This window comes from Hyperolius riggenbachi, chromosome 7 (genome assembly GCF_040937935.1).
Source record: "Hyperolius riggenbachi isolate aHypRig1 chromosome 7, aHypRig1.pri, whole genome shotgun sequence".
In the NCBI taxonomy this organism is placed as follows: Eukaryota; Metazoa; Chordata; class Amphibia; order Anura; family Hyperoliidae; genus Hyperolius; species Hyperolius riggenbachi.
In genome coordinates, this window is record NC_090652.1 from 203,957,695 (window position 1) to 203,979,058 (window position 21,364).

Consider the following 21,364-nt stretch of genomic DNA (forward strand, 5'->3'; position numbering starts at 1 on the left):
TTGGGGTTACAGTTTTTTGTTTTTAATTATTTTTAATCCTTTGTTGTTAGCAAATTAAGATTTTTCTAAGGCACTGTTGTAGTGTCAGACCTTTTGATTTGTATTAACTTATCAGCTAGAGGAACTACTTTTTCTTGTTTTGAGGAGATACTGCTAGAGTATTATCAGTGCAGATCGCACAACAGGTAAGGAGCCCATACACCTAACGATTCTGCCGCCGATATACAGCAGATTCGATCACTGTGATCGAATCTGCTGTGAAAACGTTGCGCAAACACTGACAGAACGATCGATTTCCATCCAAAATCAATCATTCCCGTTGATTCCTGTCGATCCGTCCGTGCGGAAGATTATTCTTGATCGAGTCGGGAGTGCGTCAATGGCGGCGTTCGAGTTCTCGACGACCGACGCAATACAGCTGCAATACATTACCTGCTCCGCCGGCACGACTCCCCCGGTCTCCGCTGTCTTCTTCTCCGCGCTGGTCTCCGGGTCCGGCAGGCTTCACTTCTTCCTGCCCCGGCAGGAAGTTTAAACAGTAGAGGGCGCTCTACTGTTTAAACTTCCCCCAGACAGGAAGAAGTGAAGCCTTCCGGACCCGGAGACCAGCTCGGAGAAGAAGACAGCGGAGACCGGGGGAATTACGCCGGCGGAGCAGGTAATGTATGTGGGCATGCGGGAGGGGGGCAGCGGCAGCAGGGCCGGGCCGAGGCAGAGGCTAAAGAGGCTCCAGCCTCAGGGCGCAGTGTAAGAGGGGGCGCACAATTCATTCAGCTGTCATTCCCAATTGTGTTTGAAGCACAAAGAAATAAAAAAAGGGCATACATAGCAGTGACTGCAAGCCAGATAACTAGAGATTAAGGTGTTGGGGATGTTGGGGGCCCTGGGGCGCCTCTTAGTCTAATAGCAATTAGTGTGTGACGGCTGGGGTGGGAGGGATGGAGGGGCGCACTTTGCTGTCTCAGCCTTGGGTGCTGAAGGTCCTTGTCCCGGCTCTGAGCGGCAGCACCACCACCACTACAGATTGTGATCGGTTTCATGCTGAAATTGATTCACAATCTGTTTGCAGTAAAGGCAGCCATGCGATCCCTCTCTGATCAGATTCGATCAGAGAGGGATCTATCTGTTGGTCGATCTGATGGCAAATCGACCAGTGTATGGCTACCTTTATGCCATATTAGACCAGTTTCCTCTAAAATGAATTAGCAGAAGTATAAACTTCATTTCTAGAGTTTTTTTCCAGTGTTGTATCTCAGTACTATCCACAAAACTGCCAAAGACAAGTACATTGTCATTGGATGTCACATTTGTGCTTTTGTTTTTTTCTGAAAAGAGAATTTCTTGCCAACCATTAGTTTATTTTTCACATTATCTTGAATATCTCCAGGAATTTTACCAATTTTCCCTTTAAGAGTATTGCTTGATAATGGTACCTTGTGAATTTCAGCAGGAGCGCCTCTAGCCATTTTGTCACTCCAGGCTAGAAAACGTGTCCTCCCAACCCCCCGGGTGGCGCCATTTGTTTTTCATCTTCCAGTTTTGCAAGTCTGATTACCTTTTTACAATTTTTGTTACATTCTTTATATTTAATCAAACCAAACTCCAGCTATAAATCTTTTCCTAATCCTGTTTTTTGACTATTTGACAGAACATATTTTTATCTTCTTATTAGGCCCTGATAGGGTGAAGTCAGATTAATAACTTTTCAGAGTATCTTAGGAACCCTTTCACCAGCCACTTTCAGCACCACAGACCTCTTAGGGCTCGTTTCCACTACATCCAAATTTGTATTGCGATTTTCTGCAATGGCTCTGCAACCAATGCATATCAGTGGAGTAGTTTCCATTGAATACAATTGAGCTAATGCGGAGTGGTACGATGTGTTGCAGGAAGAAATAGGGATTGCATGCTGCAGATTGCTGCAGCACGCACCTGATTCCCCTCAGCAGTGAATAAAAGCTGCATCCAGACTTCCGGAAGACAACAGGAAGACACCCACAGCTGTCTGTGATATGAAAAGCATCCAGCTAGTGGAAACGGGCTCTTATGGATCATCTCCTTTTGGTTACATGATTACATTTGAAAATGGGATTTTTAACCATACAAGCCTCCTTTGATACAAAAATATTAACATTGAGCACTGTGCTTTTCAAACTATAAAATTGTGTAGCTAGATCTGTGTTTCACGTTGGGTTTTAAATGTAGTCCAGAATATACTTTTCCACCCTTTCCTGGGATCATGAATTAGCTCATATTTGTACCAACAAGCTTGTCTGAGAGATCATTTTTGTGATTGCCTATAGGTACATACACACGTCGGATTTTTCCAAATGACCTGTCCTTTGGACGTCCAAACGACCGGTCGTTTGGACGTCAAATCGGGCGTGTGTACAGTCAGTCATTCAGCAAAATCAGTGTTATCAGCTGAACAACCGACTGTACACACACCCGATTTGACATCCAAACGACGGGTCGTTTGGAAAAATCTGACGTGTGTATAAGCCTTATGTCTGCCAGACAGTCATTACTACCCACAGCAACTTGGGTTCACTCTGAGCAATATTTATTAGCCAGTAGTTATTTATGAACTCCAAATATGCAACGCGTTTCGCAGGTTTGATCCCGCTTCATCAGGCAATAACAATGGAGCAATAGCATATGTGGTCAGTAGAAGAGCCAGGCACCTCTAGTGGTGGCACTACCCCCAGGAGTGCAGCACGGGGTGCTGGATATAGCTTGTTACAGAAAACGCTGGGCACTATGTGCGTGTTGTGATCTTTTTTACAGGGTTTGAGCAAGCGCAGTGATTTACTGGATTTGTGTAACTGAGGAGAAGATTTTTTTGTGCAGGTACCTGCTAATAGCAGTTTACTGCCACAGTCTCAGAAAGCAGAGTCCTGAGCTGCTTTTTAGTGTAGGCACGTTGCGGCATCAGTAAGCAGTCTCTCACACATCTATAACAATGCTTATTTGATGCCTGCTTTTTCTTAGCATATCATGACTTTTTCTAAGCATATCAGGACTGAAAATTCAGCAAAAATAGATCACTGCATTTTGGTCCTGTAAAAAAAGTCAGGCAGAAGAAAGCTTTCTTGAATTGACAATATACATTAAGTGTGGATTTCTGTGTATTAAACAAAAATCCCAGTGTTACTGCACATTTAATAATGCTAAAATGTATAGTCTGTTGCTAAACAGTAAACATTTAGGTGGTTCTTTTAGCAATAGTAGGTAATATGGGTGTGTACCTCCAACTGTGCACCTGAGGTTTGTGGTCAAAGTCTCTTTTAAGTACAACAGTTACTTCCTTCGTCAAAATACAGAAAGGTCTGCAGTGCACAGAGTATACTTACTACATACTATAAAAGTGCATACGCATGTAAGCCAGTGTTCCTGCCTATATATCAAAATATGTTTGGATGAGTGATACTGTATGTCAGTCATGTTATTCCTGAAATCATCTGAGCATTTTCTGTACAAAAGACCAACAAATTTTTTGTAACTCCCAATCGCTACTTAACCTCTTGCCACCCGCGTCACGCCGATGGGTGTGGCCGCGGCGGCAGTCCCAGGACCAGCTAACGCCGATTGGCGTAAAGTCCTGGGGCAGCAGTTTACGGGAGATCGTATGCACGCTGCGCGCGCATCTCCCGCTTTGCGGGGTCTCCGAGCGGCGATCGGAAGACTGTTACATGGCGAAACCACCGTGTATTTACATGTACAGCAAGTAATAGCAAGTGTACAGTGCTTGGTGCAACAGTAATACTGATTAGTTTTGGCAGAACCTTGGCAGAAGTGAGCAACAGGATCAGATGGGCGAAAGTACAGAATCTAATAGCGTAAGAGTAGTCAGAAGAGAGCCAGAGTCATACACAGATAATCAAGCAATAATAACAGTAGTAATAACAATTCCTAGTCTTGTTTGAAATCCCTGGTTTCCTCCCAGATCAGAGCACACCAGAACTAACTAAGGTCTGAGTGCTCACACGAAGCATTCGCAACAGCAGACAGTTTGCAAGTGATTCTCGGAGGCTTAAGAAGCGGAGGAGACCCCTCGGCCACGCCCACGGCATTCAGCCAATCCGAGCTGCCGAGAGTATCCGCTGACGTCAGCCGACCGGCAGGTCAGCTGATGCGCCTCCTCCATGCATAAAGGTCCCGTCTGTGCGCGCGCGCGACCGACAAAGCCACCCTGTGAGCCACTGACAATCCCCTCGGCGTGCTAGACGCAGAGGAGACAGGAGAAACACCCGACAGGGAAACCGAAGCAGCTGCGGGGGCATCCTGACTGCCTGCAGCTGCATCTCCACAGAATGTTACAGTACCCCCCCCCCCCCCCTTGAGGCGTGGACTCCGGACATGGTCTACCTGGCTTCTCAGGATGCGATTCATGGAACTTTTCCTTAAGTTCCTCCGCATGCATACGATGCCTTGGTACACAAGATCTCTCCTCAGGCCCATACCCCTTCCAGTGAACAAGGTACTGTATGGAGTTCTGCACCCACAGAGAGTCCAAAATTTGCTCTATCTCAAACTCAGGTTCTCCATCAATCACCACAGGTAAGGGGGGGAGGAATCCACATGCACAGCAGGTTTCAACAGAGACACATGGAATGACTTCACACCTCTCATACTGGAAGGTAGGGAAATGACATATGTGACACTATTGATCTTTTTGGACACGGGGTATGGACCTATAAATCTGGGACCCAACTTCACAGAGGGCTGTTTTAAAGCCAAATGCCTGGTAGAAACCCATACCATATCACCTGGTGCAAAATCCCACTCTACAGAGCGTCTCTTATCTGCCTGTTTTTTTCTGGGTTTGAAACGCCTTTCCTAGGTTTCTTTTGACCAAACTCCAAATCTCCTTCAAGGTTCCCTGCCACTCTTCCAGGGCAGGAAAAGGATATGATACTACTGGCAGTGGAGAGAACTTGGGCGATCTCCCCGTTACTACCTGGAACGGGGAGAAACCTGAAGAGGTGCTCTTTAAGTTATTATGGGCAAACTCTGCAAATGGTAAAAATTTCACCCAGTCCAACTGAGCCACCGCCACATAGCACCTGGAGAACTGCTCAAGGGACTGGTTAACCCTTTCCGTTTGCCCATTAGTCTGTGGGTGGTAGCCGGAGGAAAATGATAGGTTCATACCTAAGTGATGACAGAACGCCCTCCAGAACTTGGAGACGAACTGGACTCCCCTGTCTGACACCACATTCTCCGGGATACCATGCAGCCGGAAAATGTGGTGAATGAAGAGTTCTGCCAGTTCCTGAGCAGAGGGGAGTCCGTCCAGCGGGATACAATGGGCCATTTTACTGAACCTATCGACTACCACCCAGATGACTGTTTTCCCCTCAGATCTGGGTAGCTCACCCACAAAATCCATGGACAGATGGGTCCATGGTTGTTCAGGCACTGGTAGTGACTGTAGCGTACCCACAGGAGCACACCTGGACGGCTTACTCCTGGCACACACAGAGCAATCTCCGACAAACTCTTTACAATCAGACACAATGGATGGCCACCAGACACATCTGTCTAACAGCTCCTGCATTCTGGCAACCCCTGGATGCCCTGCATTCTTATGAGAATGGAAAACATGAAGAATTTTTAATCGGAACTGTAGTGGTACAAAGACTACTCCATCTGGTTTCCCTTCGGGAACCTCCTGCTGATAAGGTTTCAGAGTAGATGCCCATTCCTCCCAAGTCTCAGTAGCAGCAAGAACCACTTTCTCGGGGAGGATGCTTTCGGGAGTTGAGGGCTGTATCGTCTCGAGCTCGAAACATCTGGATAATGCATCAGCCTTGACGTTCTTACTACCAGGTTTGTAGGTAACAATGAATCTGAATCTCGTGAAAAACAGGGCCAACGGGCTTGTCTGGGACTGAGGCATTTAGCTCCTTCAATATACTCTAAGTTCTTGTGATCGGTATAGACTGTGATAGTATGTTCAGCCCCCTCGAGCCAATGTCGCCATTCCTCAAACGCAAGTTTGATGGCCAACAGTTCTCGATTCCCAATATCATAATTTCTCTCAGCGGGGGAAAATTTCCTAGAGTAAAGAGCACAAGGGTGCAACCTGCCCTGCAGACCGGAGTGCTGAGACAACACAGCCCCAACCCCAATCTCTGAAGCATCCACCTCAACAATGAATGGGAGAGTGATGTCCACATATCTTAAAATGGGGGCGGAGCAGAACAATTTTTTAAGTGATGAAAATGCAGACTGAGCTTCTGCTGACCAATTGTATGTATCTGCCCCCTTTTTGGTAAGCTCAATGAGGGGAGAGACCACAGCAGAAAATCCTTTGATAAACTTCCTGTAATAGTTAGCGAAGCCAAGAAATCACTGGAGTGCCTTCAACCCTACAGGTTGGGGCCACTCCAGGACAGCAGAAACCTTCTTAGGGTCCATAGAGAATCCTGCGGTGGAGATTATGTACCCCAGGAAGGGAACTTCAGAAACTTCGAATAGACTCTTCTCGAGTTTAGCATACAAGGAATTTTGTCGTAGTTTCCTTAAAACATACTTCACATGTTCCCGGTGTTCAGCAATATTAGATGAGAAAATGAGAATGTCATCTAAGTAGACTATAACGAACCGCCCTAGAACCTCCCTAAAGACTTCATTAATCAACTCCTGGAAGACGGCGGGTGCGTTGCACAACCCGAAGGGCATCACAAGGTACTCGTAGTGTCCATCGGGTGTGTTGAACGCCGTCTTCCACTCGTCACCCTCTCTTATGCGAACCAGGTTGTATGCCCCTCTGAGATCGAGTTTAGTGAAGACCCCTGCATCAGTAATCTGAGCGAACAAGTCATCAATCAGAGGAAGAGGGTAACGATTTTTCACAGTAATTTTGTTCAATTCTCTGTAATCGATGCATGGCCGAAGGCCACCGTCTTTCTTTTGTACAAAAAAGAAACCTGCCCCGGCTGGGGACCTAGATGGACGGATGAAACCTTTGGCTAAATTTTCTTTAATATACTCCTGCATGGCAAGTTTTTCAGGCCCTGTTATATAAATGGCCTCTAGGGGGCATACAACCTGATCTCAAGTCAATGGGGCAGTCAAAACTTCGATGAGGAGGAAGTTTGTCTGCCGCCTTGGGACAAAAGACGTCAGAAAAATAAGAATACTGAATAGGCAACCCCTCCACTTGAACCTTGGTAGCACACACCGTGACTTTTTCCATACAATGATGATGGCAGTAGGAGGACCAACTCAACAATTGCCTAGAACTCCAGTCGATCTGAGGGGAATGTTTTTGAAGCCACGGCATACAAAGGATCACAGTGGAGGTAGCCATCTTAAGTACGAAAAACTGTATCTGTTCCTTATGCAAAGCCCCTATTTGACACAACAGTATAGGAGTATGAGAAAGAGGTTGTTTGCCCTGCAGTGGTGAATCATCCACTGCAGTAACAACAATCTGACGTCCCAAAGAGAGAAGAGGAAAACCAAACTTAACAGCAAAATCATAATCCATAAAATTTGCTGCGGAACCCGAGTCTATAAAGGCCTGGGTAGACTGGACTTGATCTTCCCAGGTGATAGAACACGGGAGAAGTAAACGACTGTTCTTTAGAGGTAACACAGAATCGCCTAGGGTAGTACCTCCAGCTACACCTAGGCAATAGAGTTTCCCGCCTTCCTGGGACAGGTTTGTACCACATGACCCTTCTCTGCACAGTACAGGCAGAGTCTCTCAGTACGTCTCCTATTTTTCTCAACCTCAGAGAGCTTGGATTGTCCGATTTGCATTGGTTCGTCCTGAGGAGGAGAAGAAGGGGTAGGAGCAGAGAAAGGAGCAGAGAAAGGAACAGGGGAAGGCCTTCCTGACACTTTACCTCAAATTTGCCTTTGGTAACGAACTCGACGGTCAATCTTGACAGCTAAAGAGATTGCCTCATCTACTGTCTTAGGTTCTAGGTGGTTTAACATCAGATCAGCAACAGCATCAGATAACTCCGATAAAAAACAGTCTAGTAAAGCATAGTGCCCCCATCTGGCTGACACCGCCCACTTTCTAAACTCAGCAGCGTAAGTTTCAACAGTGTTATGACCTTGTCGGAGAGTTTTGAGTTTCCTCTCTGGCGTCATAGCTAAATCTGGATCATCATATATAATAGTCATTGCTTTAAAAAACTCCTGAACTGATGTTAATGCCTCATGACCAGTGGGGAGACTGTAAGCCCCAGTCTGCGAGTCACTAGACAACAAAGTTTTCAACCACTTGCCGACCGCGCACTCATAACGCGCGTCGGCAAAGTGGCAGCTGCAGGACCAGCGACGCAGATCTGCGTCGCCGGCTGCAGGCTAATTAATCAGGAAACAGCCGCTCGCGCGAGCGGGTGCTTCCTGTCAATTCACGGCAGGGGGCTCCGTGAATAGCGTGCGGGCCGCCTAACAGTAGCAGCGTTGTACTAGATCAGCGATCCCCGGCCAATCAGCGGCCGAGGATCACTGTCACATGACAGGCAGGAGCCTGTTAGAGGCTGCACAGGACAGATCCGTTCCTGTGCAGCCTTCGATCTCCGGGGAAGGGAGGGAGGAGAGGGAGAGGGGGAATCCTGCGGTGGAGGGGGCTTTGAGGTGCCCCCCCTGCCAGCCACACGCAGGCAGGAGCGATCAGACCCCCCCAGCACATCATCCCCCTAGTGGGGAAAAAAGGGGGGCGATCTGGTCACCCTGCCTGGTGTTTGATCTGTGCTGGGGGCTGTAGAGCCCATCCAGCACAGATCAGCGAAATCAGCGCTGGTCCTTAAGGGGGGGGGGGTAAAGGCTGGGTCATCAAGTGGTTAAAAAGGTAACTCTCTGACTCTCAGAACCCGAAGATACTGGGCGTAACTCAAAATATGATAAGCAACGATGCTTGAAATTCCGAAAATCAGACCGGTGCCCTGAAAATCTTTCAGGATGAGGCATCCTGGGTTCACTAACTACAGGGGAGGACACTGATGCATTCGTCTTTTGAAGTCGGGTCACTACCTCAGACAATAAATTAATTTGTGTCTGTTGTATGTTGACTGTATTGGTAAGATCGTTCACAGCTGTGGTCAACAGTTTGACCTGAGTGTCTCCATAGACATTTTTGGTCTGCTGTTCAGTAACGATTGGTGTAGCAAACAGAAGTCTGGTTATTGTGTGATCTGCAGTATCACCAATAAATCAGACACTATACCTGATTATATGGTGATCTGCAGAATCACCAATAATGCAAGTATAGCAAACAAGGTAATAGCAAGTGTACAGTGCTTGGTGCAACAGTAATACTGATTAGTTTTGGCAGAACCTCACCAGAGGAGCTGGTGGGTACTATCAGTAAGGAACCTCACCAGTGACAAGGGCTTACTGGTGAGTAGAGTAGTCAGACAGATAGGTTCGGCAACAGACAGGAGGATACAGTACAGAATCGGCAGGCAGAAGGATAGAGGTATTTCAGACAGAGTCAGCAACAGGATCAGATGGGCAAAAGTACAGAATCTAATAGCGTAAGAGTAGTCAGAAGAGAGCCAGAGTCATACACAGATAATCAAGCAATAATAACAGTAGTAATAACAATTCCTAGTCTTTTGTGAAATCCCTGGTTTCCTCCCAGATCAAAGCACACCGGAACTAACTAAGGTCTGAGTGCTCACATGAAGCATTCGCAACAGCAGACAGTTTGCAAGTGATTCTCGGAGGCTTAAGAAGCGGAGGAGACCCCTCGGCCACGCCCACACCATTCAGCCAATCCGAGCTACTGAGAGTATCCTCTGACGTCAGCCAACCGGCAGGTCAGCTGACGCGCCTCCTCCCCGCGCGACAAAGCCACCCTATGAGCCACTGACAATCCCCTCGGTGTACTAGACGCCGAGGAGACAGGAGAAACGCCAGACAGGGAAACCGAAGCAGCTGTGGGGGCATCCTGACTGCCCGCAGGTGCATCTCCACAGAATGTTACAAGATGACACCCAGATATACCTGTCCAGCTCTCCACACGCAGGATTTTTAAGGGGGAGATTCCTGAAAGGTCCAGAAGCACTTATGTCCCCGAGTGCTTCCGAAGACAGGTGGCTCCATACTGCCCATGCACAAAAGTGCGCTGGCATATTACGGAGCTGCCTATCTTTGGAAGTACTCAAGGACACAAGTGTTTCTGAGGGCCTCTGGAAGCATCAGATTTGAACGGGGGACAGGGCTGGAACAACTCCCCGAGAGAGGAACGGAAGATAGACTTAGTTTGGACAATTCAGTGGAATATGCCACATAGTGTCACATAGCGCAATCGATAGCCATATGATGCAGGGATATATGCATCTGCGGAAGATGTCGGTGCTATATAAATACTAAAATAATAATAATAATATTAGCATCTGTGAATAAGCTACATATCAATTTAGAGGATAGGAACAAATTTTAAGTCTCACAAACCAATTCCAGTAGAAGGGTACATACAGTATATTGTCAGTATATAGATCAATACATCAGTTCCAAGGCTTGAAAAGGGACAAAAGAAATTTGCACCAAAAGACCTGTTCCTCTGTAAAAGGAACAGCTAGTACCCAGTTTTTACAAAACTTTCAAAGTGATACAAAGGGCTCATTCACACTAGGCAATGCATGCATGAACGCAATTTCATACATGCATTGCAATGTGCTAAATCGCATAGGTCAGCAGCTTCCATTCTATAAAAAAAAATGCATGACAATGCATACGTCGTGTGCAGCACACGGGAACGCAAACTGTAGTGTGAATGATAACATGAAAGTCTATAGACTTTCATGCTACCTGCATTGCAGGCATTATGTGTGGTGCTGTCTGTCATGACTCACCGCAAATAGTGTGAATGAGCCCTAGAGCAATACCAATACCAATTGCCATCTAAATAGTATCTTCAGTAACGAATAGACAAACAAACCCTTGCAGTTGTGCTGGGCCTTTTAACACCTAACTTTACAACACAGCATAGAAAGCAAACATATCTCCACATTTAATGTTCATATCAGAATACACACTTTTTGTCACAAAGGTGCAATTCATGGCGGCACGGACACATCTAGCCAGCACTAGGGGAAGGGGGAAAACAAGGGTGAATGAGGGAGAGAGGAGGAGTGAAGAGACTGAGATAGAGCAGAGTGAGTATCTGTATTGCAGTCCCACATCACAAAGAAGCTCCTTGCCTGTAATGTGTCTCCTGTCCCTGCCAGTCTCTCACACAAGCTGTAGGCAACTCTCGTGAAGTTTAGGGACTGTCAAAAACTTTTCAACTTGCGAAATTCCTTATTTATCTGTCTACATGCAGTCTTCACAATGGTGAGAAAGCTGAGTTTTTTCCACAGACCCTGCAGGAGGCAAGCCTCTGTATATGTACCAGCTTACCCGCTTCAACCATTTTAGGGAATTGTATTTAAAGGTACAGGAGTCCCAAGTGGGTATTCCAGACATCGGTAACCCCTGGCTGAATGCGCCAATGCCCAACTATAATTCTATATACTCCGCTGTAAGCATTATTGGGCAAGGCCCTCTTCTTCTCCTGACTGTCATAGTTTGTACTTGGTAGGTATTTATATAAGTTTGTAATTTACATTCCCAACTTCTTATTGCCACCTTATAAATGAATAATAATAATAATACCATATTTGTTTTAGCAAATGTTGAGGCCAACTACAGAAAGTTGACTGACTGGTATTTTTGAGTCACAAATTCATTTTGCTTTTTAGGTAACATTAATACATGTAAGCGCTTTAAACTTGTGCATGCTAGATTTAAAGTCAATGGGAACCGTCAGTAAAAAAGAGCCAGGTACTTACCTATGGAGAGGGAAGGCTCTGGGTCCTATAGAGCCTTCCTGCTCCTCTTCCGGTGCAGCACTGTCCCCGGGAGCAGTATTTGACTAATTTAGTCAAATACTGCTCATTCCGCTGATGAAAGAAGGCTTTGGAAAGTCTTCGGGAGCCCGAGTTCTCCCAAAGACGGGCCGCTCCATACTGCGCACACGCGAGTGCCCTCTTTCGCGCTCTCGCACATGCACAGTATGGAGCCGCCTGTCTTCGAGAGGACTCAGCTCCCAAAGACTTTCAAAGTCCCCCGGCAGGAGAATCAAACACGGGAGCCAGCACTGCACAGCGGGCACCGGAGAGGAGAGGGAAGGCTCATTAGGACCCAGAGCCTTCCCTCTCCATAGGTATGTATATCTGGCTTTTCTTTAAAATTCACGACTCCCAATGATTTTAAGTTTAGAAGTTTGATCAAAGCTAACAGGCCCCGTTTGATGCATCCATTTCCTTTCTGTGTTTTCACTGGCCAACTATGGCAATCTCCTTAGACCTAAACACAACCCAACACCCAATCCTGGCAGCAAAGCTAGAGTTTCTTTTCTTCTCTCTCTCTCTCTCTCTCCCTCTCCCTCTCTGTTACTTGAATAATAGCTAATTGCTGGCAAATAACCCAGTCTTCTGCCTAATTTGCATTTAAACTTTGAAAACCTAATAGAAATCACCAGTCACCACAATCCATATTTGTGTGATCACTTCTATCCGATTGAAATTATCACAATGAAAATTACCATTTAAATTACTTTTAACAGAAATAATGAAGTGCCGGGTTTATCTCTGTAACAATACTGTAAACATGCTGTAAGTCATCATGTCATTTGTTTTGCAATGCAAATGTAACTATAATCAATTTCTTTATATTTTAACTATATTTTCATGAGTACTATAGCCACTAATTAAAATTTACATCTTCCTGATTGCAAAGAAGTGGTAAAACAAACGGCTTTTTAACTATCAACATTACGTTTAGGAAAGTTTCCCACTAGTCACCCAAGTATCACTTATCTGGCCAGACAGAAAAATCTGACTCCCTAGAGCATGTTTCTATGCCACATAACGCTAATGGTGCTCATACATGGTACATTTTTTTCATCCAATCTTACCATTTCTATGTAATATAAGGTACCTGCCTAATTATCCTTCCGGTATATTCAATTAATTTACCCTTATACTACATAGAAACGGTAAGATTGGATGAAAAAAATTGTACCATGTATGGGCACCAAAAGTAACATTTTCTTACAATTCTGGTAGTTATGAGATTTCTCTTATTTAAAAATACTTTTACATTTTCAGCTCAATTTGCACTTTTCTGGTGATGACATGAACCAAATGTATTTATTGTACATGACTGTATATGATATGGAGGGCTAATTCTAATAAGGCACAGTAGACAAGTGCCTATGGGTGCCACTCTTGGAGATTCTTGCATATAGCTACTGCTATTAGGTGACATATGATTCCAGGGGTTCCCCAACACTATGGATAAGTCCAGCCACGTTTGCTCCTGGGATTGCTCCTCCAATTTTGGTATCTGCACCATTCAATGCTACCTCTTCCTCATTATGTATGGCACCCCTCTCACTCTATATTCCTTTATGCCACTCACTCATTTCCTTCTTACACACCCTTTCCATTACCCAGTTTGCCAGATACATGACCGAGGTGTGGTATGTATTGATGGGCGGAGTTAAAATGCTATATTTGTGCTTATAGGCTACTGAGCTTAAAATCCAACCCTGATGATATGGTGTGCTGCATAGAATTCCCTAGCGAACAGTTATCCTGTATAAAATGCAACGCCTATTGTATAGTAATAACGTTAACATTAAAATTGCATGTTTCCCCTGTTGGACTCAAAGTGCTTGAGAGCTGTAAGGGCATGCTCAATAGGCCACCCTGGAGTCCTGCCCAAGGACTCCTTTGCTGAATTGGTAGCTGGCTGCAGTCAGGATTTGAACCCTGATCTCCTGTGCCATAAGGTGGTGTCATAAACCAATACACTATCCAGCCACCCTATCATTTCTGTAAATACAGTAATAACAAGTACTCTGTAGGTCTCTATAAGACATTTCATGGGTCAGCTCATGGGCATATCAATAGCCCCCGTGAACCTCACCATCATGGGGGGGGGGGGGGCTAGGGGACTCATGGGGTGCAAAACAAAGGCAGCAAAGGATCCTTGTGTGCTCTCCTGAACTCTCTTGCTCTCCCCACCCTAGGTTTATTCAAGTGGAGCTTCTTATTTTACTTTATTCCGGCAGCGGGTCAGGTCCTCTTCACTCTGTGTAGCCTCCATGCAGAGTATCACTTTGTTGCTCATGATGTCACACAAGATGCAGTATCGGGACTCCCGATACTGCTTGTTGTGTGACATCAGGAGCCACAAAGTCTCCCAATTCGGGGGATACAAGGTGATTGACTGCATGACGAGGCTACACAGAGGAGTGAGAAGGACCTGCCTTGCCTGCCAGAATGAGGCGAGGTATAAAGCTCCACTGCAGGATACTGGTATGCATCAACAGTACAGAAAGCACAAAACATTATTATAATAAAACAAATGCAGGTAGCCTAATAAGAACATACAACAATGAGAATAAATAAGATGGAGCTGAGCTTGGCTTGCTTGAAGTTTGTAAATTTTAGTCTTTGATTTCGCTTTGATTTGATTGTTTGGTCATTACTGGAAATGTTTGGGTAAATTTTAGTAGAACAGGCTGGGGAAAATAACAGGCTGGGGAAAATAAGAGAGACATACAGTACATGCTCATCAACATTTTCTCACTAACTTCCTCGATTAAAAACAACACAGTTCAAAGTTCTTTATAAGAAGTATATGTCATGCTATCTCCATTCTACCCTACTTTAAATATCACAGACATAATTTTTATGGGTGTGAACAAAATGGTAGCATCTTTGAAATGCATCTTGGACACAAATTGCTATTTTTGTCACCACAAATCCAATGGACAGTAGTCACATGTTGTTGGCTTATGATTAGCCTTTAACATCGATCTTGGCAGGCTTGCAGATTGCACAGCATGCTCATGGTGAACTATAACTCCTAGGAGTGTGTAAGGGTTTTCAAAGGACCAAAAAGTCCTCTTACTAAAAATTCTATGCAAAACAGAAATTTGCCTTCTTAAAACAGAAGGTATTTGCCATTATTTGAGTTGGAGTGGGCATATGAGGTGTCCCACAATGCATTACTGCTGAATATGCAAATCATTCCTTTGGCAGGCTTATGATGTTAAAGCGGAATATAACCCTGCATTTCAACTTTGCTCTAAAACATTATTTACAGCATATTATATGCAAAAAGCATTTTTTTTTTTACTAGACCAAGGGTTAAACACAGAGGTTTTAAGTTCCGTGCAGACGTTCAGATAGTTACATTCTATTTAGTTAGATGTATCTATTGATAAACAGTTACACACTCTTTGGCTGTCCTCCAAGCTCCTTCTCAGTGAGAGAGATGAGTCACAATAAACACTTAAAAGATACATATTTGTAAACAAAAAGTATCTAACTGAAGTTCGGATGCGTCTGCAGAAATCTCTAGGGACTTTAAAGCCCTGTGTAACCCTTCCAATGCTGGTCTAGTAAAAAAAAAATGCTGGTTGCATATAATATACTGTAAATAATGTTTTAGAGCAAAGTTGAAATGCAGGGTTATATTCCGCTTTAAAGCACAAGATCTGATTAAACTAGAGCTAAACACAATCAGGGTCGACACTCTAAAGTAGGGCATAATAGAACATAACGTTTAATAAATTATTAAAATATTGAGCACAGAGGTAATGATTGTTATAAAGTGATTGAGTGAGTTCCTAAACAGCTCGGTGGAGGTGCCTATAAGGCAGCGTTTGGTGTACCGTTGTATTGTAGTGGTCTCCTCCCTGTCATAAAGCTTTTAAAATACAACGGTGAGTGTCACTGTTGTATTTTATTAGCTTGATGACAGGAAGGAGACCGCTACAATAAAACAGTAGTAAGCACAGTGGGCTTGACCCTAGCAATACATATTCTTGAAGCTGTAACATGGGCAAGTTCCTTATGACACAACTTAACCCACCACCGATGAAGCGGTGCATACAATCAGAGGCATAACTATAGGATAGCGACCCCTGCAACCACTGCGGGGGGCCCAAGTACTTACCCTATTTCCAAAGAAGACGTCCATCCCATTCTAAAGATTAGTTGTTGTTGTTATTTTTGTTGTTGTTGTTGTTGTTGTTGTTGTGGCCTCCCTTGTTCTAGGTGGGAAGTTCATGATGGCCACACTTGCTATATTACCTCTAGTAGAGGAGTCTGTAGGCTGTGAGAGTCCCCATTAGGGGATGTGGAAATGGGTGTGGACAATGAAGGGTCTCAACAAAGTTTTGCAAGGGGAGGATTTGTAGTTATGCCTCTGTATACAGTAAATATGTTTGTGTAACTTGCTTATGTAATGGTCCTCTTAGCAGACACATGCAATCCCAGAATTATAACAATTTAAATATGAGTGTACCCAGAGCAAAAATAACTTCTAAGGTCAATTAGTCAGATACAGGAATGATGCAGTTTAGCTTCCTTTGGGTTAAATGATCCTTTGCATAGATTAACAAGCACATCACAGTTAAATATATGTATTTTTGTAGAGGTTTTCAACATTTACATATACATCTGTAAAAGAGTTTAAATAAGTCATTATATATTGCACCTTTCTGTATTACTGAAGTATATTGATCGCTACTTGGAATTTATCATGCATCTTGATAGAAGGACACTATAAGACTTTTTTTCTCTATTTCTGGATTCCATAACATGCATCTGTTGCTAAGGTTTGGTTACTGTGGAGTATGTGTCATAGTTGTTTTCTACACTGCCTTATTAAATAAGCTTAATTAGATTTGTAGCTGAAAAGAAGTCACAGACAGTGTTTAATTATCTACCCTTTGCATCCTTTGACTAAGTCACCAGAAATATGTAATTTAGCAATTACATCTACTATCCACTTTCTTTGCAATAAGCACATTCTAGATACAATTAAACTTGTCAACATCTCACTACCAAACAATACTCTTTATTTTTAAAACGTTTGTATCTTGTCATCAACTGCAATTCACAGAGATTGCTATAAAAAATGAACAAACTCTACTGAGTGTATGTTAAATCTCCAGAGTATGTCCTTGTATTAATTACTTATGTGAACATCACTTACCTATAGTTTGAATCAGCATCATCAGGCCCATTGTCAGGGTTGTGCACAGAACCATATCTGTATTAAGTCTTGAGATTTAATGCCATACAACTGGGGTAAATGGCAATTAGAACTCAGGCTTGTTTCAGGTAAATCTTGTATTGTTCCTTCACACATCAGTTACGTAACAGAGATAAGAGAATGGGGCCTGTATACAGCGGAAGCATGTTCTAGTATTCTTCAGACCCCAGTGTGAATTCGCCACCTTTCTCTCTCATATTTTCCTGTACTTATCTCCTCCTCTATCTAACCAAATCTGAGATACTATAGGCTTTCATTCAACCCTTAACTACATCCAAGGCAGGAAGCCAGAGTGATGACTTCAACTTTTCTGCCTAACATTCTCAGTGAAAACAACAATTTATTTTATCGACTGCTCACATTTTTTGCTTTCACTTCTGCATTTTTTCCTCTCAATAACAAATAATTAATGGAAAATAGATATGTTTTACAAAGTACATATTTTAAACACAGCATTTTTTGTCATAATGCAAATGCTGCCTGTTTATTCATGTTAAATTGCCTTTAAAGTTAAAGTGAACCAGACACGAAGCATCCTCATGTATTTTACTATATATATCAGTGGGAACATTAGAGAAAACACCTACCCTGCTCTCTGTTTCATTATTTACTGTTCAGATTGCTTCTTATCAGCCATGATAAAATCCCCGACTGAGCATTCAGTCTAGCTTTGCTATAATGACTCAGCTATAATGATTCCTGAGCAGAGCCACAAGGGGGCAGGCTTGGGCTTGAAAAGACAACACAGAAAACAGACTCAGCTATAAAGATACCTGAACAAAACCAGACTGAGTGCCCAGTCAGGGATTTTAACCGGGCTGTTAAGAAGCAATCTGAAGAGTAAATAATGAAGCAGAGAGCAGGGTAGGTGTTTTCTCTAATGTTCCCACTGATATATGGTAAATTACATGAGTGTGCTTCGTCTCTGGTTCTCTTTAAGCTTCATATGCAAGGCCCAGTAGACTCATCACCTCTCACCTAGAGGTGCCACTTTTGGAAGAGGCATCTGCTTCATGTAGCCTTTTTGTTCATACCAGTAAAGGGCATGCACTTTGCTGCTTCATAATCCCTACTGAAGCAACAAATCTGAACAAATACAGAAAAATATGGACAGGTTGACTCTATTATAGTAGCAAGTTAAAGTAAACCAAGCAGCATTTTTATCACCCAGTGCATCTCAATAGTACATTTAATATGCATGCCAACAATGTGGTTCATTAATTTAAAAAAAAACTATTTTACATCTTCTTTTTTTTCATTTAAAAGTTTAGCACAGGCCTTTATTATCCTATTTCCTCCTACTTCCCTGGCCTGCCACAGAATTTTCAGGCAGATAAGGGCTGATGTAATTATTTTATTGCACACATTAGCACAGAGTAAACAAAATGCTTTCATCAGGCGGGTAGATTGGACACTGTGCTCGAAAGAGTTTACAGAAGTCGCAGATGTTATCTTCACACTTTCTCCTGGGTAAATAATGGGCAGTTAGAAGGGAAGGGGGAACATGGCAGCTCCTATAGCATTTAGAAACCAGGGGAAAAAAGTGTGCTTGGTTCCTTAAGCTACATTGAAGATTTAACCTCCTTGGCAGTATTCCCAAGTGCAGCTCTGGCTGCCTATACTTAGCGGTCTGATTCAGAGAAAACATTGTACTGCTTTTAGAAACTAAAATATGCAAAGAATCATACCACTAAGTAAAAAAATAAAACTTGCAGTGTGCAAGTATTGATGGGTCATAAGAAGGTGCTAAGCATTTTTGTATCTATAAGTTCCTGGGATACAGATCTACCCCTATTCATTTGGTAAGGCTTGTTTGGTGCAGAAACATCTCTAATATGTAGGTAGCGCGATCAGGTGATCATTCCTACACTGGTGTAGCTCTACAGTTTCACTGGAACAAGTAGACAAAAGAAAAAAAACACTCATTGGGCTTGATTCACTAAGACAAATAGCATGCCTTATCAGAGTTAACACACCTTATCAGAGATAACATGCCTTATCCAAGTTAACACACCTTATCAGAGTAGCATAGCAAGCGTTACGAACCCGCAGGGGCTCAGGGCAGGGCAAGTGGAGCTCTCGTCATTGCCAATTAGCAGGAATCAGTTTGTAGCACTCTCTATGCTACTCTGATAAGGCACATTAGCTCTGATAAGGAGTGTTATCTGTGATAAGGCATGTTAACTCGGATAAGGCATGCTCTTTGTCTTAGTGAATCAAGCCCATAGTTTGTATGTAAAGTAGCCACTGGCCAGGTGGGCAGGTCTCACCTGGTATTCCTGGGGCTGTTTAGAAGAAGAAACAGTTAGTTAACAATTGTGTCCCATTTCAGGCAAGGACCATGCTCAAGTGATCAGAGGATCCAGGGAGTGTAGGATGTAGCTGCCGGCATCCTTCAGCTCTGAAAAGAAGATTCCACCAAAGCAGGACCACCTTCAGGGCATCACTGGGGGTACTACTATATGTGGCCCCAGTAAATCAGGGGCTGGCAAAGAGGCCCTAGCTGCAGTCAAAGATGCCGGGAGGCTAAGCCAGGAGTTACCTTAGCCAGTTAGTGAATAAAGTAAATCTGAGACAAATGGTAGAAAATGATGTTTACTTACCTGGGGCTCCATCCAGCCCCCCTGTAGTCCAATAGCTCCCTCAATACACTTCTGGTCTGATATGTTGAGCTCCTGTAAAGTATGTACAATCCAGGAGGGTTGTGGGACACTACACATGCCCTGCTCAGGGCTTCGTGACTCCTCCATCCTGCTCTCATAGCTGGGAGCATTCTAAACAAGCACAATTACATTCTTGAGAGTCCTAAGGGGTTAATTGGGTGGGAGAATTCTTTTTTTTTTTGCCATTTGTTTTTTTTTTATGTTTTGTATTTTTCTTTTTACTCGTCTTCTCAAAATAAATAGTGTAGCATCATTAAAATGCTTCAGATGAGTGATTGTTTAAGGATTCTCTCCTATAATGTAAAAGGTTTATGTTCGCCAATCAAGAGAGGAAAATTATGGATGGAAATACATAGGTTTAAACCTCAGATTCTTTTTTTTTGCAGGAGACACATTTCTGTGGAGATAAAGTGCCAGGTATGCTCTTGTCCATGTTTGATAAATGTTTTTTTTTTCGATTTCTCCAATTAAAAAGGCTAACAGGGTTGTTATTGCTGTGGGGAAGAATTTTCCATTTGTTTTTTTGGATAAGAAGTGTGATGATGATATGGGTAGATACATTATTTTGAAGAGTCTGATAATGGGTCAAACTTAAACTTTTGCTAATATATATGCACCTAATGGGTCTCAGGCAACATTTTTCAGATCTGTATTGGAACAACTGGAAGATTTTAGGGAAGGTTGTGTGGTATTTGGGGGGGATAGCAATTGGGTCTCGGATCCTGGGATGGATATGTCATCGGACTCTAGGGCATTCTCGGCAGTAGCTAATAAATCAATAAAAAAGTCTATTGAGAGATTGCACCTTGTAGATGTATAGAGTTCTTTTTCCTTCTGTGAAGGATTATTTTTTTTTTTGAATGTCCATAAGGATAAGGAGGATTGATATGATATTTTGGGATCAGTATTTTTGGATAGACTTAGGGGTGCTCATATTGGAAGCATTACTATTTCAGATAACGCCCCAGTGTGGTTTGATTTAGAATTTACGATGAGAAGTGAACGTGATTGGCACTGGAGACTTAATTGCAATCTTCTGGATGATCACAAAATTAAATATAAGATAAAAGATACAATAGTACAATATTTTGATAAAAATGAATTGGAAGGCATGGACAAGGGTATAGTTTGGCAGGCCCCTAAGGTTGTGGTGGGGGGGGGGTTATTTCTCTGGGAGCCAAAAAAAAAGAGGGAGTATAAGGAAAAGATTACAGCTTTACTGTCCGAATTAAGGGTACTGGAATTGAATCATAAGGATACATTGGATCAGGAAGTCCTAGCTAAATTAAATGGGGTAAGAAGTAAGTTATCTGATTTGTTGGAGGAAAGGTTGAGGAAAAGGAACAGGATTTTCTCTACCAAATGGTTTGAACATGCAAATAAAATTGGTAAATGGCTTGCTAGGGCTTTAAAAGGACAAAGGAAAAGTAAGTATGTCCCTAAGATAAAGGATTCGAAGGGGGTCATTGAGTTGCAGGCACATAAAATTGCCTATATATTTAAAGAATATTATTCTTCTTTGTATTGTCTTCCCAAGAATAGGTCGAGTGACTTTGTAAAAGGGATGTGGGAGTATTTGGAGGAGTCAGGTATGCCAAAAATATCACAAG

At 43.3% G+C, this 21,364-nt stretch overlaps 1 protein-coding gene across 3 annotated transcripts in view; it reads right to left on the minus strand.

Moving 5' to 3' along the window:
* The window catches only part of CD28 (CD28 molecule), a 120,318-nt gene extending 103,006 nt beyond the window's left edge, over positions 1-17,312 (minus strand). For 2 of the 3 annotated variants that reach the window (XM_068246932.1, XM_068246935.1), the window contains exon 1: positions 17,032-17,312. In XM_068246932.1, the coding sequence (XP_068103033.1) occupies positions 17,032-17,086 (55 nt within the window). In that variant the 5' untranslated portion in view covers positions 17,087-17,312. Of the gene's footprint in view, positions 1-15,987; positions 16,115-17,031 lie in introns of those variants that run through there. The other variant, XM_068246933.1, reaches the window with a different exon arrangement.
* Positions 17,313-21,364: the final 4,052 nt, after the last annotated feature.